Genomic DNA, 19999 nt, shown 5'->3' with positions numbered 1-19999 from the left:
AGGAACCACAAAATTATAACATTTTCATTTGATTCTCATAGCAACTGTAGTTCTGGCCACTATACCAATAAACATGATTTCATATATTTGAACTAATTTTAAAAACAAACATGTAAGAACTGTCATACCTTTATCTCTCTACATAACGATTGAACTTCGGTGGATAATTCTACACTCTGCTCCTCTAGTTGCTGGCGACGCTGCAAGTTAGTGGATATCTGAAGTTTCTCTGATTTAAGCTCATTTGTTGTACTTTTTAAGTGTTGAATTTGTTCCTGCTGGTCCTGTATAAGTTTACGATTCAATTCAATCTTGCTGGAAACTACACGAAAACATATTGACATGGTGATTAATGAAAGGGTACACAAAATACTCTTAGCAGCATCCTTTCAGTTTTTATAGTTCTATGGACTCCACCAAGACTGAATTTCTGTGGGCTCCTCTGACTGCAATAAAAGTATAAAAAGAAAGTATAAAAAGAACCCCTCTAGTTCCCAAAACTGCTTGCTGTCCTCTCCTAACTACTCACAGGTAAAGCTCCCAGGGCAGACATGACCAAGAGGAGTACAGTTCATCTGACACTCTCTTACCATCCCCAAATCTGTTGTGCAAAGAAAGGGAACAAAGAAGCAATGCTTTTGAAAAAAAGAGAATGGATATATACTGTGGGCTGGAAGGAAGAAAGTTCTTTGTCCATATAACAAGTATAAAATTCACCATAAAACACATACTGGCAACATTGAAATCTTTATGGATGAGGAAACAGACTGTATTACCTGTATCTAATTTATGTTGTTTTTCTTGTTTCTCCTGGTTTACTTGTTGAACAGTTCGATCCAAGTCTATTCCTTGTAGTTTAGCTGCTTGCTGTGCAATTTTTCTTTCAACATCTTTAAGTTCCATCTTAAGAAATGAACAGTTATTTCCTCTAAGGAATTTATTGTGTTATATTTCAAAAGTTTTAAAGCAGAGTTTATCAGGATAAAAGTGAAATTAATTTTTAGCAATTCAAATGACGTAGACAAAAGGAAGTTCACCAAAAATGAAAACCAGAATTATGTCTAAATTTCTATAATCTATGAATAAAAAATTTAAAACTCAAGAATGTAAATGAATCAGCTATTTCCTGAGGCTACCTGGAATTCTAAACACAATACATACCTGAAAACTAGATACCATTTTTAACACTTTCACATTCATGTCACAAAGAAACAAGTTTTATTCTGCCTTATACTACAATAAACTTACCTGGAACCTCTCCATAATTGTAACATCTGTCAGACATACTTTAGCACTATCTTCTTCAGGAATTATTGTACCTAAGAGTGTTTCCTGTTCTTCTATGTCATTCTTTAGGCGTTGTATGTCTCTATTGACATTCTGTAGTTTGTTTCTTAATTCTGGTATTTCCTTCTCCTTCAAATCAATTATGCTTTGCCTTAACAGAAAACAAACAATTAGAACGATCTACCTGAAATTTTCTCATAGTTAGACTGAGGTTATGCATTTTTGGCAAGAGTACCATAAAAATGACACTGCTCCTTTCCTGAGCATCATATCAGTGGCTACACAATGTCACTACATCTTTATTAATGGTGATGTTATTATTATTCACTTGGCTAAGGTGGTTATCAGTCAGGTTCCTCCACTGTAAAATTATTATATTTCTCCTTGTATTTAAAAAAATCTTAGGATAGACATATTGAGAATATGTAACTATCCTGCTTCTCAAACTTCTACCCACTGATTTAGTATCCATTGCTACCAATACCAATCTTGCTTGCAATAATTATTACTATGGTTGCCTGCCAAACAGAGAGATCCTACAAATTAACTGACCATACTCATTAATAAGTGTCAAGGTTAGCTCGGTTCAGTGAAACACACTTGAAACACACTTGAAATCCCTCAGGAATTTGAGGCAAGTGCATCACAAGTTGAAAGTTAGCCTCAGCAACTAAGTGAGGCCCTAAGCAGCTTAGTGAGACATTGTCTCAAAATAAATAAGAAGGGTCAGGGAAGTGGCTCAATGGTCAAGTGCCCCTGGGTTCAATTCCTGGTACAAAAAAAAAAAGTGTTAAGGTCATGAAAGACAAAGAAGGACTGGTGAACTATTATAGACTGCTGAAGCCTGAGAAAAAATTACAACTAGATACAATGTGGGATCCTGGGTTGGATCCTGAAACAAATAAAGAAGAGTAATAGAAAAATTGCTGAAATTCAAATAAGATTTATAATTTAGTAGCATTATAGTCCTGATTTTAAAACTGTTGTGGTTATACAAATTTTTAATATCAAGAGAAGCTGGGTAAGGGGTTCATGTGAATTCTCCGTACCATTTTACAATTTTTCTGTAAGTAGAAAATTATTTCAAAATAAAAATTTGAAAAAATTACAGAGGAAGGATAGAAGCCAGCCATTTAGCCAAACGATACAAAGGTTAAAGGTATAAAAACTGTCAATCTTTTTATTGTTATTAACTAATGAATTGCTGCCACTAAGGCAGGTACTTGCTCCATATTTTTGTTAACGCCTCTGAAGCAATAAAACTTGTATTACAGCTTTTTTAAAAAATCAAGTTTATTTCAGAAAAATTCCAAATTCTTATTTAAAATTAAATTAGTATAGTGTGTTAAAGTGGTATAATAAATTAATTGCTAATGGAAATCTTAATAAAGAAAAAGAAAACCCAGAAACTCAAGGGTTGGCTCTTCCATACTGTAATCATATAATGGTTAAAAAATAGTGCATGCTATGATATGATCAAGAAATGCCAACCTGAACTGATCTGTGGCAACAGACCTTTATTTTAACATCACAGAAATATGAAGTATTCTTATTTCATATATAAGTAAGTATGAAGGTATGTATATTATGAGTAATTAATTCCATGCTTATGTTACCTACAGAATATTGTTGTCACAGACCTGTTGGTCTTTAGTTATATACTTTGTACCTGAAAAGTAACATAACTAGAGAGCTTAATGATGGTCAAGCATTCACAAAACTAGGGGTGTCTTTGTGAAAAACTATAGTTATAGGTGTACATTTTTTACCTTTCCATACATACACACACAAAACCCTTCATCAATGAGGTGCAGGTTTTAGTGCCCCAATCCTCCCCTGCTGATACTGGTGATGGAACTCAGGGGCATTCTACCACTGAGCTATAATATATACCCGGCCCTTTTAATGTTTTAAAATTTTGAGACAGGGCTTGCCAAGTTCCCCAGGCTAGCCTTGAACCTGTGATCCTCCTATCTCATCTTCCTGAGTCACTGGGATTATAGTTAAGTCCTACCATGCCCTGGTGGGTACGTCCTTTTTTGATAATAGATATAAGATGCTAAAATAACTGTTCTAAGAAAAAGTAACTTCCTTGGAGAATGGGCTACTGAGATCTGTTAGGGGTTCTCTGAGGTTTATTTTTATGACATTTTGTTTGTTTTGTTTTTCTGGGTGCTGAGGATCGAACCCAGGGCCTTGTGCTTACAAGGCAAGCACTCTACCAACTGAGCTATCTCCTCAGCCCTGGCACTTTATTATTTATTTTCAATATTTATTTTTCTCATGGGTCACAAGTTTTTTTTATTATTTTTGACAAGTAATTATTACACATATTTATGAGATAGATATGTGATGTTTTCATATAGGCATACAAAGTGAAATGATTAAATCTAACTACCATATTTATTTTTATGGTAAGACATTTAAAATGTATTCTTCTTGTTTTTTTCTTTTTTTTTTCCTTTTTCCCCAGAAACTCAATTCACCTATTTTTGACAGCTTTTCCTTTTAAAGGCATTGTACATAAAAGGGCTCACACAGGTATAGTAATAAAGGGAAATACTCAATCTTTGGGGGAAATGGAAAATATTAATTGATTTTTATTTAAATGACGTTCTATAATAAATGAATCTGAATCAGTACTAGACAAAATGATAAACAGATATATTTTCAGCTGAGATTTCATTCACAATGGCAGCCTCAAATTAAGTGTTGGGCTTTAAATGAAAATATTATTTTCCCCAAAGAAGATTAGCATGATTTCGTCTTCTCCTACCTCCTTACGCTCATCTTTTACTACTTTTTCCTTTGGCCTTCAGGTTATGTCTGAGATTTTATTTATTTTTTATTTTTGGGGGGTGGGTACAAGAGATTAAACTCAGGGGAACTCGATCACTGAGCTACATCCCCAGCCCTATTTTGTATTTTATTTAAAGACAGGGTCTCGCTGAGTTGCTTTTGCTAAGGCTGGTTTTGAACGTGCAATCCTCCTGTCTCAGCCTCCTGAGTCACTGGGATTACAGGCATGTGCAACTGTGGCAGCTCCTCTTGAGATTTCATGCTGACTGAAATGTTCTTCCTCTGGGCAAATGTGTAGCTGACTCCCTCAGTTCTCTAAGGTGTCCAATTGAATGCTACCTTCATCAGCAGCTTCCCCCCCATCACCCTTTGCCACTCCCTATTCCCTTATCCTACTGTACTTTTCTCCATGGCACTGATCATCACCAGAATACTGTAAATTTACTTATTTGTTCACTATCTGTCTTCTCCTTACTAGCATATAAACTCAGTAAGGGCAGAAACTTTGCCTACTCTGTTTACTGCTACATTACCAGTGCCACACAAGAGTGTCCATTAAGTATGTATTGGCTGAATGAATATACAGTTCTCATGAAAGCACTGGCATCAAGGGCACAACCGAAGAAAAGACAAATGGTACCTGATAAATATAACCTTTCTTATTTCATTACTTCACCACCAATAATAATCCTCACTTTCCATGTTATTTCACCACCAATAAATAAATCTAAGTGACTATCACAAATAGACCTTGAAAATGTTGCTGACCCAAGAGGTGTATGAAAGCAGTGTCCTATACTACAGCCAGAGCTGGAATGAAACTTAATGGTCATCTAAGTCAACCCCCTCATTTTACATGGGCAAAATTAAGGTCCAGATGGGTTAAGTATCCCTAAGGTCATTCAGCAGAGTGAGAATTAGGAATCTGTTTCATAAAGTTATTTCCCACTCTGGGAGAGAGGACTTCTTCTCTCAATAGAAACTAATTCCATTACTCTCCAGGATGGCATCCTGCTAGAGGCTGGTAAACACTCTGGGAGCCATCATTAGCTTGCTCTTCTGGTTTTCATGTTTTGGTATTTTTAATAGAAATGGTTTCACCATGTCTTCACTTAGAAGCCCTGCTAACATCTTGGTCTACTTTTAGTGTTTCTTCTGGACCTTTTCTAGCTTCAGCTTCTTCTTCTTCTTTTTTAAAATAGTAGTTGATGGACATTTATTTATTTATTTACATGCAGTGCTGAGAATTGTAACTCAGTGCCTCATGCATGTTAGGCAAGTGCTCTAACACTGAGTTCTACCAATCCCAGCTTCTTAATGTGTGGTGACACAAATGGCACAAGGTGCTGCCATAGATCTAAGAATACTAGGTAGATTAAGGTCAGTCATAAATTCTTTGACTCTCCTCCCATTGAGAGGCAGAGTGTCTTCTGTGATTCAATTTTGGCAGGTTTGCTGATTATTCTGATCAACAAAAAATGGCAGCAGAGCCACTGTGTTGGTTTCAGGCCCAGGCCTTGAGACTTGCAGCTTTTATTTCCTGTCTCTTAGAATACTTGCACTTGGGAGACTTCCTTTGGTAAGCCAGCCATGTGAAGGCATCCTGTCTGACAGCTCCAGCTGAGCTCACAGCCAACAGTCAGCATCACTGTAGTCATGAATGGCCTGTCTTGAATGCCCAGCCCTGTTGAGCCTTGAGAGAACTATGGCCAATATCTGACTGCAGCCACCTGAAAGACTCCAGTGAGAACCACTCAGTTGAGCCCAGGCACTTCACAAAAACCAAGAAAAATCATTAAAAAAAAAAAAAATCACCGCTGTGAGGCTCTAGATTTTGAGGATGTTTGTTACATGGCAACAAGTAGAACAGCTCCTACAATTCTCCTTCACTCATCAAACAGTTATCAAAGTTATAAAATAATAAGGACCTGTGGAGACACAACAATGAATAAGACAAGCACCTTACTCTGAGAAGGGTCCTAAAACTTAATACTATGTTAATTTCTGTTACTAATTATATCACACAGAACAAACAACAACTTTACATATCCTCTTTGTGTACTTTCTATAACTTCAAGCTTTATATTCTATTTGATCTTTTATAGATATTATTTTATTCTCTTTCCTTTTCATTCTTGAACTACTGCTCTATCTCTTATCACATTTTCTCTGTGGTCTCATGAAACTTGGTGCTTACACTAGTTACCTACTGTTACATAATAAAATACCCCCAAACTTAGCAGCTTAAAACAAACACACATTATTTCTCAAAGTTATGAGGATCAGGAAATATGCTTTTGACATTGGGTCTTTCATAAAGTATAATCCAGCTGCCAGCAAGGGATACAGTTTTCTCAGGGCTTAATGCTACAAAACCTGCTTCCAAACTTACGTGTTCAAAGGTCTTAGATTCTTGCCACATGGGACTCTCCACAGGAATGTTCACAACACGACCACTACCTTCTCCCAGAAGCGGGGTATAGGAGCCATAACACTTTAGGTAACCTAACCTTGTAAGGGACAAGCTATCATTTTTGTCCCATTTTACTGGCTACACAGATCAAACCTGCAATATTATGAGAGGAGACAACACATGAATACCAGGAGGCAGAGTCCACTAGGGACCAACTTAGCAGCTGGCTGCCACAAAGAACATCGTCTTAGACCTCTCCTCCTTTTTCCTGAAATTCATCCTTGGTTTTCCTGGACAATATACTCTCCTGGTTTTTCTGCTTCCAGATATTTTCTCATCCTGAATCACTCAATTTCCCTAAAAATACACATTTCATTAAATCCCTTAAGATGATTTTTTATAACTCATGAAACAACTAGGCCTGATTTAATGTAGCCTTAACTTTCCAACTTATGGGAATCAATCCCTATGAATGATTTCTCAAATACCAAATAACACTTCAGTGGCAGCACAAGTCCTACTGCTCTTCCTGTGCATAAAGGGTTCTAATTTCCCTCTTCCCTTTCCTCCTTCTAACTGAGTCATACAGACTTCTCCAGGTTTTATACTCTCATTCCTACTTCATTCTCAAAACACTTATCTCATTCTGTATCCAATGGCTTCTCTTTTTTTAACTTGTGTATTTCTAAGCACATTATTAAGCCCAGCTTTCTATCTAATATTGAGAATTTATCTCTTTTTAATTAGACTCCTCTTGGATCATATCTTACTGGTCTCTGTGATCAGACTTGTACTCTATGTTCTGGGATATATCAGGGCAATCATTATATATTTCCTGACTTGATTTTATTTATAAAAAGACAATCATCATCTAGCCAGGTGTGGCAGTGCAAGCCTGTAATCCCAGGACTCAGAAGGCTAAGGCAGGAGGATCAAAAGTTTGAGGGCAGTCCCAGAAACTTGGTGAGTCCCTGTTTCAAAAAATGAAAACTAAATAAAAAGGAACAGGAATGTAGCACAGTGGTAGAACACCTAGGTTTCAATTCCCAATACCAAACCAAACAAAATAACAACAAAAACTACCATCTAAACTTCTTGTGCAACTGTTGGTAGGATTGTAAATTAGCAGTATGAAGTTTCCTCAAATGTCTAGGCATGGAACCACCATATAATCCAGCTATGCCACTCCCTGGTATTTATCCTAAAGAATTAAAGTCATCATACTACAGTGATACATGTATATTCCTATTTACAGCAGCTTAATTAACAATAGCCAAACTATGGAACCAGACTAGGTGTTCATCAACAGATGAATGAATAAAGAAAATGAGGTGTGTATACACACACACACACACACACACACACACACACACAATGGAGCGTCATTCAGCCATAAATAAAAATGAAGTTATGTCATTTGCAGGAAAATGGACAGAATGATACGCAAAATAAGCCAAACTCAGAAGGTCAAATATTCTCTCAAATATGGAAGCTAGAAAGGAAAAAGGAAAGAAAGATGGCAGGGATGTCTCATTAAAGTCAAAGGAAGATCAGTAGAGGAAAGGGCCCAGTGGGCAGGAGGAGAGAAGGGAAGGGGGAAGTGTTGGTGAGTGATATTGGTCAAATTATATTGTTATACTGTGTGCATTTATGAATATGTAACAAAAAATCCCATCATATGTATAACTACAATGTACCAATGAAGATGTAGAAAGAGAAAAATGAATAAATTTCTTGGGTAAGTGAGGGAACAGCACAACAGAAACAATCTGATTCATCCTTTTTGAAGGGGGAAAGACAAAAAGTTTAAAATTTGATCTTTGAAAGTATTTTTCAGGACTTTAATTCTTTTGCTAGAGAGTGACTATCAACAAATAGTTCTAAATCTATCAAAACGTATGCCTCAGGAATTATACACACACACACACACACACACATAAAGAATACACCTAGTTTTAAAAACAAGCTTACCTTTAAACAAAATCACTGATTCTTCTATCATATAAATAACACAAGGTAAGGTATTACTGGTTCAGAATCCTGACTTTGATTTCTAATTTTTCAACACATCCTTACCAAGCACCTACCATATGCCAGGCACAGTGGCCAGGCCTTACAAGGCAACGGCTACATGTACAGCAATGATAAATCCCTGTTCTCACCTCATGGGCACAAGTCCCAGCATTTCATCACGCCGCCTTTCTTTTTTCTTTAGCTCTGACTCTGTTGACTTGAGTTTATCTGGAGCAAGCCTCAGCTTAGACTGCAAATCACTGATGACCTCTTGTAATTCAGCTTCTGTTTGAAAAACTCTCTGACAGACAGGGCAACATGACTGGTTTTCATCTGTTAGCTGAGTAATGAACTGGGAGTAAACTGCTGTGGCTCCAGCAAGCATGGCTATTTTAAGAAAATAAATAAATTTCTGATGAGAAAAATATCTACCTTCTTCTACAGATGTATGATTGTTCCTTTTGGTTTACGAACACATTATACATGTACAAGTTATTTTTAAAACATACAAAAAGAATAACATTTATTGAGAGAGAGCTGTGTGCCAGGCACTGCTCTCAGGACTTTACATTTATAATATCATTTATTACTCTTTAATACCCTTGGTGGTAGGTAGTTGCATCTTCATTTTATAGATAATGAATCTGACACTCAGGAAGGTAAGTCGTCCCAAGTCAGACAGTAAGCTATAGAGCCTTAACTAAAGTTCAAGCCGTTTGACTACAAGATTCTAAAATTCCCATTCTTGGGGCTGGGGTTGTAGTTCAGTGGTAGAGTGCTTGCCTAGCATGTGTGAGGCACTGGGTTCAATTCTCAGCACTACATATAAATAAAATAAAAATCCATCAAGAACTAAAAAACATTTTTTAATCTCCCATTCTTAATAGTTACTTATCTATGAATAAAAATTCAGAAGTGTCAAAATGCCTTCATAATATAAAGTAGGTAACTTACCTCGCTGTTTTGAAGATTTTTCAATTTCCTCTTTAAGCCTATCTAAATCACTTTCAAAATCCTGGCTACCACAAATATCAAACAGTTTGTCTTCATAACTGGACAACTGCTCTTCCTTTCTTCTTAGTTCACTATTTATATGATTTTTATTTTGCTCTGCTGAAGCTAGTTCTTTGCTAAAATAAAAATAAATGTGGATTATAAACATGAGAGAAATTTGATTAGGTAGAAGAAAAATTTTACCAACAAATCATTACAAGGGTATGGTGTGATCAAATACTTTCCCCAAATAGCTTCCTTCCCTCTATTTACCTACCTTACCTATCTATCTGTCCATCCATCCATCCATCCATCCTACCTACCTAATTTATTTAGGTGCTAGGGACTGAACCCAGGACCTGTAAGCTTGTGCTCTACACTGGGTTACAGCCCTAGCCCAAATAATTTTTTCATAAGTCATGGCAACAATTCACTTCTATGAACATTAGCTCCCCAGACACAGACTCACTTGCCAATCCTGTTCATTATCTTCTCCCAGAAAAATGTAAAAGGCATAATTCTGCCTGATTTGGGAGAGGGAGGGTCACAATCTTAAATCCCAGGTTAAGAGCCTCAGCATGCTGAAGACACTTTGTCTACTAGAAGGGATAAAGAAAAGAAGGCATCTCCTAGTTCCCTTGGGTTCCTTTAAAAATATTACCTCCCTACTTTCCTATAAAAGCCTTTCCTTTGTCCCCTCTCTTTGTTGTGGTCATCTACCTAATTACAATTGCTTCTATCTTTCATTCATCAAAGATTTTGCTTACTAGTATAATTTATCTCCACTTTAATTCTTAAATCATGATCAACTTCAAGGTTCACACATATTGTGTTTTTTCATGCAGGTTATGATATACCAGCAAATCATATAATCAACTTAATGCATTGTACTCAGCATATTCTTAAAAATGAAATAGAAAAGAACATAATATATTAGAGTAAACAGTATGTGGAAGTGTTATTTTGAAAATTTGCTTCAGATAAATGTGAGTGCACACACACTTCATCATATTACCCTTGTGAATCATGGTAAAAATATGGGAAAAATAATTGATATAGATGATACTTTCACCATTTTAGGCTCCACTGAGCACTTCTCATCAAAGTCACCAAAAAGTTAAATGCCAAGAACATTCTTCTAACTATCTTGAAAAAGCACCAAACATTGTTGCCCTCTCCTTGGAGGATTATCTTCTCACAGCACTCTAGATACCATTCCTGCTTGGCTCCCACCCTGAATCCCTCAGCTTGTCTCTGTTTTCTTCACTTGTTCCTCTTCCTCTACAGGAATCCTGGTGTTTCCCAGGAATCTAATGTAACCCCACAAAAATCTCTGTGAAATTTCTCACCTTCTTATCCAACCACCAGCTAAGACAACATCTAAGAAAAACAATCATTTTTATAATGGCTTATTTACAGAAATGTACAGAGAATTTTAAAATTTTTTTTTTCCAGGTACTGGGGATTGAACTCAGGGGCATTCAACCACTGAGCCACATCCCCAGCCCTATTTTGTATTTTTTTAGAGACAGGGTCTCACTGAGTTGCTTAGCACCTCGATTTTGCTGAGGCTGGCTTTAAATTCATGATCCTCCTTGTCTCAGCCTCCCCAGCTGCTGAAATTACAGGAATGTGCCATGGTGCCTGGCAGAAGTTTAGAATTTTAATCCTCTTAGTTAGATCTACAAATTTTCAAGGGACCTGAGGCCCAAATCATCACCTGTTACTATTTACTTAACTTACAAAAACCAGGTCAATTAATGATATACTATCGTTGTGTAACAATAAATTATTTGAAAACAATAAAAAACAAAAGCATGAAAAGACATTTGTATTACAATGGTAATGTTCAAAAAACTTACTTCAATTTGGCAAGCCTGTCTCTGGTCTGATTAATTTCTTTTGATTTACTATGAAGCCAGTCTTCAAGCTGCTTTTTGTTGGGAAAATACCCCAATAATGAAGTTAGTTCTTCACTGTGCCTAGATTTTATTTTTCTGATTTGTTCATCTTTGTCAGCCTATAGGTCAAAACAAACAAACAAACAATCAAAAACTTTTAAAAATCAAGTCTGTATTTCCATTTGATATCAAGAACAAAAATAACTAGATTGACTTAAATAAAACTACAAAATTGCAAAAAGAAAATATAAATTTCTTGAAGTCTTCGACTGGGGATAGTAGTGCTAAGCCATAACAGAAGAACAACAAATCTAATGTAAAAATTAAAAATTTCAGTATGTTAAAAGTTAATAGCATACATGTTTAGTTATATACTTCTGCATTATTAACTTTTTGTAATTAAAAATAAAATTTTTGCTGGGCTTAGTGGTGCATGCCTGTAATCCCAGTTACTCAAGAGGCCAAGGCAAGGAGGATCACTTGAGCCTGGGAGTTTGCAGCCCACCAGGTTAACACAGCAAGACCCTGTTTAAATAAACAAACAAAAACAACTTTTAAGCTTAACAGTTCACTTTACAGAGTGTTAAGCTCATTTAGAGAGTTCTAAATAGAATGTCAATACCAAATCAACACTTCATAGTCTATCAATTATGAATGCAAGATAAGCTATTTTAAATGCCAGACAGTATAATGAGAACAGAAAAAAAAAATCATACTTTGTCTTTGGTCAGCATCTCCATCTGGGTACGGGTTGTTGTATGATGATTTAACTGCTCCATCTCCTGGTCCAATTTACGTAAGGTCCTGTCTAGGTCTACTTTCTCATTTTGAAGGCTTATTACTTCTGATTTTAGGGTCTCTACATTGCAATTTTTCTCAGCCTTGCTTAGCTCACGTTCCTAATCAATAATTCAAACAAATGCACAAGTTCATATATTTTGTTTTTTTAAAGTATATATTTTTAGTTGTTGATGGTCTTTTATTTAGTTTATTTACATGCAGTGCTAAGAATCAAACCCAGTATCTCACACATGCTAGGCAAGTGCTCTACCACTGAGCCACAACCCCAGCCCCAAGTTCATATATTTTGTATCAGAATTAAAATAATGACAAAGTGTATAGGAAATTACTCCTGAGAATAGCCAAAGTATTACTGTTTGCTAGTATCCAAAAAAAAAAAAATAAGGCTGTATATATCTTAGGGAAAAATCTCATTAGGGTTACCTTATTAGGTTATAATGGTAAAGAATTAGTAAATAAACCTATAAGGGTCAAACAGAAAAGAAAAATGAGAATTAGAGCAAAATTAGGAGAAATATGTCTAAGTATTTAGATTAATGACTCTTCAGTCAACAATTAAGTGCCATGTAAATATCATCTGGCATGTAGAAACTACAAAAAGAGTGTGATGTAGTTCCTGACTGGTCTTTCCTTACCCCAACAAAAGAATATTGTGATATGTGCCAAAAATGATAAAAATATATGGTATGATGATGAGTTAAGGAGGAAAAAAAAAGTTTAAATGATCAAAATGGAATTTCAAAAAGGATTTGCAAACTTTAGGATGATAACTTTGGTGATAAAAATGTGAAGGAAGGGGACAGGTAAGAAACAAAGAATATTTGGACTTAGAATGGCTAAGAAAGTTTTTCATCACAGAAAAAAGAAGGTAAAAAACTTGTGAAATTGCAGTGTGTGGAAACTAGAAGACAAATACTTGCTTTTTTACTTAGGTAAGTATTTTTTAACCAAGATGTTCATAACAATTACCTAGTTTTGTTGTTTGGAACATGCAGTCCCATGCCTCTCTCTCAAAATTAAGTTGATTTTGAAGGTTTGAAGCTTTAAGAAACACAGGTATCTTTAACAAGCTCCCAAGGTAATTCTAATTTTCAACCCACTAGGTTCCAGAACCAAAGAGTTGGGTGATCAAGATATTCCAATAAGTTTGTTTATATGTCAGCAAAGGCTGACATTTTTATTAAAGTGTCATAATGTTAAATAAAGATTAGATAAAATGCCTCAGAATACAAGATCTAAATGTCTTGCACTTGAGATTATTAGATTACTGAATATCTTACAGCTTTTTTGAGCTCCTGATCCAGTTCAAGAATCCTGTCAGATGATCCTTCCAACTGCTGTAATTCGTACTTCACATTTTTCAGCTCATTTTGCTTCTTACTTAGGATTTCTGATTTTAGCTCAATTATTCTTCCCAGTCCAGTCTTCTTATCCCTTATCTCATCTATCTGTTTTTGTTTCAGAGTTTCTTTTTCTGCAAAGTCATTCTAAATACATACATGAAGAATTTACGTTAATAATTTTTTCATAAAACAAAAAACTATTTTACAAAAGTAACATATGTATACTGAAGAAAATAAAGTGTTTTAAAAAATATAAAAAGCATCACCCAGAAATAATAATAATTATGAACATTCTTCAGAAATTAGCCTTAAGAGATTTTATTTAAAAGCAAATAAAAAAATAGGTCTACATTTTATTCATATTTTTATCCTTATAAATTTTTAAAAATTTGCTTTCATAAAGGCTTTTTTCTAATTTAACACTAAAAGGCAGATGCTAATTTAACACTAAAAATATTCCAAAATAGGGTTCATCCAAAAATTAAACAATTCAAGTAGTAAATCTGATACAAAAGAAAATAGCAAACACTATATTTCAAAATATTACCATTAGTTGGTTGGTAGTTTCTGCCTCCCTTTCTTGTCTTTCCCTTGCCAGTTTGTGAAAATTTTTAATCTGTCTTTCACTGAATGGTCCACGCTCAAAGCCATCCAATTCTAGCTGTGTTGCCAAAGACTGAATTAATGAGTCTCTAGCTTGGATATGTTCTTGATGGCGATCTGCTTGTAGCTGTAGACGACCTTTAAAAAAAAAAAAAAAAAAAAAAAAAAAATCAATAATTCTTCTCTTCAGCTGATTTTTTAAAAAATAACACAACATGAGCCAGGCACAGTGGCACACACCTGTAATCCCAGCCTCTTGGGAGGCTGAGGCAAGATGATCACTTTAAAGCCAACATGAGCAACTTAGCAAAACCCTTTCTCAAAATAAAAATAAAAAGGGCAGGGAATGTAGTTCAGTGGTACAGTGCTCGCCTAGCACACGTGAGGTTCCTGGATTCAATCCCCAGTACCATGAAAAAAAAAAACATATACACATATGTATTCAAACCAGGGATTGAATCCAGGATGTTAAACTACTGAGCCACATCCCCAGCCCTTTTTATATTTCATTTAGAGACAGTGTCTCACTAAGTTGCTGAGGCTGGCTTTGAACTCACAATTCTCACAACTCACAATTCAGCCTCCCAAGTGCCCACTATTTCTTAATTTTGACATTTTAAAAATGTTATACAAGTGAAACCATACTATATATAACATTTTGAGACTGGCTTTTTTCCACTCAGTATAATTCCTTGGAGTTTCTTCATTCATGCAAAAAATGTATTGTAGTAGTCAAAAAGAACAGCTAAACACTGTGTCCTACCCTGTTCAACAAGAAGTTCTGATTTTTCTTGATTGAGAAGTCTAGATTCTTTATTTAGTTTTTCCAGTTCACGTTGACAGTCTACTAATCTCCTTTCTTTCTCTCTTACTATTCTCTGATGATTATGATATAAATCATTTAGTTGCTCATCAGTCCCTTGAAACACCTGTGAGGGATCAAAATAAAAGCTTTAATGTATAAATATAAGAAGGTATAATCATCCTGAGATATCAAATATAAATCAAATCTTATTCAGTATCCTTCATTTAAACATACACATAGAAGTAACAAACATTAAGATGTGTTATAAACAAATACAAAAATTCCAAAATGTGGGTGGCAAAACTAGAAATGAGGTTCATTTCAATAAATCCCCAAGTTTTCAAGCAGAACAAAATTCTGCTACCACAAACCTTTTCCATTTTCTGTTCCAGTTCACTATTATCTTTTTCCATTTGCTTCTTTCTGCTATCCAAGGCTTTAATTTCATTGTCAAGTCTCATTATTTTAGAGAGGCTGTGTTCAATTTCTTTTAGGCGATTCTGAAAACAAAGAAACATTTTACAGAAATAAAATTCACTCTAGGGGTTGGGGTTGTGGCTCAGTGGTGGAATACTTGCCTAGAACGTGTGTAAGGCACTGGGTTCGATCCTTAGCATCACATAAAAATAAATAAAATAAAGGTACTGTGTCTATCTAGACCTAAAAATAAAATAAAATTCTTTAAAGAATCAGTTTGTTAAAAAAAAATTCATTCTAGTTTACACTGCGGATGAATGAAAATAAAACATGCAAGGGCCAGGCTCTTAGTAAAAGTGATCTCATTTGATACCAAAACAGCAATGTAAAGGAAGCATAGAGAAATTGAGTATAACAATCTGGATCCAGAAATGTCCTCTGAAAAGCTCAAATTTTTCAAGTATGATCCCCAATACAGTAAGATTCAGAGGTGGGGCTTTTAGGCAATGATGAGATTATGAGAGCTGTGACCTCATCTATAGATTAATTCATTTGATGGATTAACAATCAGAATGGACTACTAGATGATAACTTTAGGCAGAAGGGGTATAGCTAGAGGAAGGTCGTCACTGGGGGCATCCCCTTGGGGATTATATCTTATGCCTGGCTCCTTGCATGCATGTGCCAGGCACTCCCTTTTTCTTTCTTTCTGTTTCCCAGTTGCCATGAGCTGAGCAGCTTTCTTCCACCATGTCCTTCTTCCATGATGTTCTGCCTCACCTCAGGCCCATAGTAATGAAGATGGCTATACACAGACTGAGACCTCTGAATCCATGAGACTAAAATACATTTTTCTTCCTCTAAGTTGTTCTTACTAGGATTTTTGGTCACAGTGATGAAAAGCTAACATACTGAGGCTCAGAGATGTTAAGTAATTTACCTGACTTTTCACAGCTAGCTGATAAAAGAAGAAATTAAACTCCCCTTAAAACTCCAAAGCCCATGCCCTACCCTCAATACTTTCTACAAAAATCATTCATTTGTAAGGTACTGTGAGTTAAAGTATTGGAAGTACCATGTTTAAGAAGTAATCCTTAAAAGGTGAATTTATTTTTTACTATTATTACTCATTATTTTGTAGTGTTGCAGACTGAACCCAAGGTCCCACAGATGGTAATGCAAGAACTCTACAAATGAACTATACACCCAGCTCTCATTTATTTTTTTAAGTATCAAAAGCAATGATTGGACCAAAAACTCACAGAGACTTAGCAATGCATTTTGAGTGTGCAAGAAAATTTACATGGAAGATGATAATTCCAAGCGTCCTCAAACACAAGAGGACTCTGAGAAGGGGTATGGCTAGAGGGACATAACAAATTATTTCAGTGGCCTGTTTCCAAGGCCTACTTTCAGGGGCAGTTGGTTGTCTCATCTCCTGGAATATGTATGATCCGGTTCAGAGCATTCTCTCCTTGAATGAAGCTGAGGGTACTCTTCCCAGGTTTGGCTCTATAATTCCAAAGTTGGTCAACTCCAACCAGATATTTTTAGAACCTAATTTGAAACTAACATATTACACTTCAGTTACCAGAACTTTAGATATCAAACGTAAACTTTCGTAGCAATCAAAATGCAACCTCAACTTTGTCATTTATTAAAATTATGCTAATACTATATCTTGTGATCTGTATACTAAGAGAATATATAATCACCATAGAAACAGGAACTTCGTTTACTTTGTTCCCAAACTGTATCCCTAATCACATAACAGGTGTATAATGTTAGCCAAATAAAAGCTTTATTACTTGAACAAAGTTATTTTACTAATAATAAGTTATAGCTAATTGATGTCTACTATGTTCCAGAAAATCCTTTAAATTATACACATTCTCTACAAAGATTTCTCAATTTAAAAAAATCTTAAAAACATAGAATTGTAAGATCAAGAATTTACACTATTTGACAAGTGGTGATCTACACTACTAGTTTAATTTAGTGTATTGTTATAAATTTGTTCACTTTCAACTTCAAACTTGGCAATTTAAAGACTAGTCATCTAATACAGACCTAAGACATTAGCCATAATAATATGGTCTCTGATAATTTTTTAAGAAATATACATGCCATTCAAATTCATATAAAAATACTTTAGCGGCAAAAGCCATCATGGTAAAAAAAAATTTATTTTCTTCCTAGTATATCAGATAACTACTATTTAACATGATGATAACTACAATTGATAACAATATATTGTGTACTTGAAAACTGCTAAGAGAAAAGATTTTAAGAATCCCCCCCCAAAAATGAGGTAATGTACATGCTAATTAGTTTGATTTAGCCATTTCACAATGTATACTTACATTAATTATATCACAAATATATACAATTTTTATCTGTCAATTAAAAATAGAAATCAAATTACCTTCAATGGATTGAGTTCATTCTCATAGGATTTGACAATTTCTTTTGAAGATGTTAACTGGGCTTCCTTACTAGTAATCTGATCACGAATTTCACAAGCTTTTTCCTTATTTTGCTTCAGATATTTCAGCTCTGTTTGACATTCTTTTACTTTTTGACCTTGTGTCTGACGTACCTGACGAAGCGTATCTAAGGCTTTAATGTACCTTTGAAGACAGAAAATAAAAATAGAATTTCTGGCTAAGTAAATTATGACATATTCATACAGTAGAACATTATGCAGTCTTTCTTTTGTGTGTGTGTGTGTGGTGCTGGGGATTGAACCCAGGGCCTTGTACTTGCGGGGCAAGCACTCTACCAACTGAGCTATATCCCCAGTCAGTCTTTAAGATGACCTTTACAATTAAATTTTTTGTGCCATGTCAAAAATAGCCTTCAAATTATAAACTTTCTCTAGAAATATTTCTCAAAAAAACAATCTTAGGAACACAGAATAGTAAGACTGAGCAATTAAACTGCTATTTGACAGTTAGTGATCCACGCTACTAGTTTTAGTGTGATGCTATAAATTTCTTTACTTTCAAATCCAAACTTGGCAATTTCCAAATCCAATTTCAGTAACTTAGAAAATGCCTGACATAATGGTAAATGAAAAAATTGCATTTATGCTATCAATCTGGTAAATAAACATAGTACAGAAAGAAAACTGAAAGGAAATATGCTTAATGGTTGCCAGTAGGTAAAAAATAGTAAGTGATGACCTTTTGCTTTTTAAGTTTTTTCTTTAAGAAAAGAAGCATCTAGGGCTGGGGTTGTAGCTCACTTGGTAGAGTACTTGCCTAGTATGTATGAGGTACTGGTTTCAATTCTCTGCACCAAATAAAAATAAGTAAAATAAAGGTCCATTAACGAATGAAAAAAAAAAAAAAAAAACTTTTAGTAAAATAAAAGAAGCATCCAGCCAGGCATGGTGGTGCATGCCCATAATTCTAACTATGCAGGAAGCAGAAGAATCAAAAGTTTGAGGCCCACATGGGCAACTTAGTGAAACCCTGTCTCAAAATAAAACAAAAACACAAAACAAAACAAACAAAAATAGGTGTAGCGATATAGTTCAGAGGTAGAATGTATCAGGGTTCAATTTCCACTATCAAAAAAAAAAAAAAAAATCCCAGCTCTGGGGTAGGGTGTGCCAATAGCCCTAGCTGCTCAGGAAGTGAAAACAGGAAAACTCCTTGAGGTCAAGAGTTCGAGCCCAGCCTGAATAACATAGAAGACTGTGTCAAAATACAAGGGAGAGGGGAAAAAAAAAAAAAAAAAAACAGGCTCAGGGAACTTAGTGGTAGAATATATATGCTTAGCATGTATGAGATCCTCCTCAGTTCAATCCCTATTAACACAAAAAATGGAAAGAAAAAAAAAGTTCAACCACTTAAAGGCTACAAAGTACATTCAAGAATTACAAACCTTGTTGCTGAAAAAATTTCATCGAACTTTTGCTTCAGAGCCTTTCCTTCACTTAATGGCCAATTAGAGTCTTCTTGGTGACAGAAAATGACATTATTTAGCACGGATTTGGAAACCCCAAGAGAACTTATCATTTCTCGGTCAATTTCTGCACATTTAGAGCTGAGACTGACCTTTTCACCATGTCTGGAGGAGAAGAAAATCAAGAATGTGAGTAAAATAATCTTTGGTCATACATATTCTATTGCTTAGTCAATCCATCGTACTGTACTTCTTTCAAAAACTAGTCCCTTCACCTATCTTGTTACAACAGCTTCCTCATGCTAAAAAGTACTATTCTTAAATGATTTAGCAGGTTACTGATGACAAGATTAGGTAAAATATGGTGGTACAGTAAAGAATTTGTTTTTTACCTATTTGAACTTTAAGATAATTTAAAATATTTACACTTAATACATACAGCAAAAATACACTCTTTCATCACAGAAATAAAAAATAAGAGACTTAAATGAGTAAAACAAAACACAATGATCAATAGCAGACAGGCAAAGACAACTTATAAACACCTAAGAACAGGTACTTTAGAAAATGGGTTGTTCAATAATGGACTGATTAGGCAGGTAGACCCAGTACCTGTCTTCACTGTTTTTTTGTTTTGTTTTTTTGAATACATTCAAATTTTGAAAATACTATACTGAATGTACTGAGAATGTCCTGTAGGGGATGAGAATGT

At 35.0% G+C, this 19999-nt stretch overlaps 1 protein-coding gene across 4 annotated transcripts in view; it reads right to left on the bottom strand.

The window, feature by feature from the left end:
- RAD50 (RAD50 double strand break repair protein) overlaps positions 1-19999 on the bottom strand; it is a 93363-nt gene that overhangs the window by 58176 nt on the left and 15188 nt on the right. For all 4 annotated transcript variants that reach the window (XR_013764500.1, XM_079144106.1, XM_079144108.1 and 1 more), the window contains 13 exons: positions 19267-19452; positions 17801-18005; positions 15330-15458; positions 14917-15082; positions 14098-14291; positions 13488-13694; positions 12123-12305; positions 11368-11525; positions 9467-9642; positions 8662-8899; positions 1249-1438; positions 777-903; positions 129-322 (listed from right to left, as the gene is read on the bottom strand). Coding sequence is in view for 3 of the 4 variants with exons in the window: in XM_079144106.1 (XP_079000232.1) it covers positions 129-322; positions 777-903; positions 1249-1438; positions 8662-8899; positions 9467-9642; positions 11368-11525; positions 12123-12305; positions 13488-13694; positions 14098-14291; positions 14917-15082; positions 15330-15458; positions 17801-18005; positions 19267-19452 (2353 nt within the window). In the remaining variant the exon portion in view is untranslated. The remainder of the gene's footprint in view (positions 1-128; positions 323-776; positions 904-1248; positions 1439-8661; positions 8900-9466; positions 9643-11367; positions 11526-12122; positions 12306-13487; positions 13695-14097; positions 14292-14916; positions 15083-15329; positions 15459-17800; positions 18006-19266; positions 19453-19999) is intronic.

Source organism: Sciurus vulgaris, assembly GCF_902686455.1.
Source record: "Sciurus vulgaris genome assembly, chromosome: 6".
Classification (NCBI taxonomy): Eukaryota; Metazoa; Chordata; class Mammalia; order Rodentia; family Sciuridae; genus Sciurus; species Sciurus vulgaris.
The sequence above is the reverse complement of the archived record's forward strand: the minus strand, read 5'-3'. Positions and strand labels throughout refer to the sequence as shown.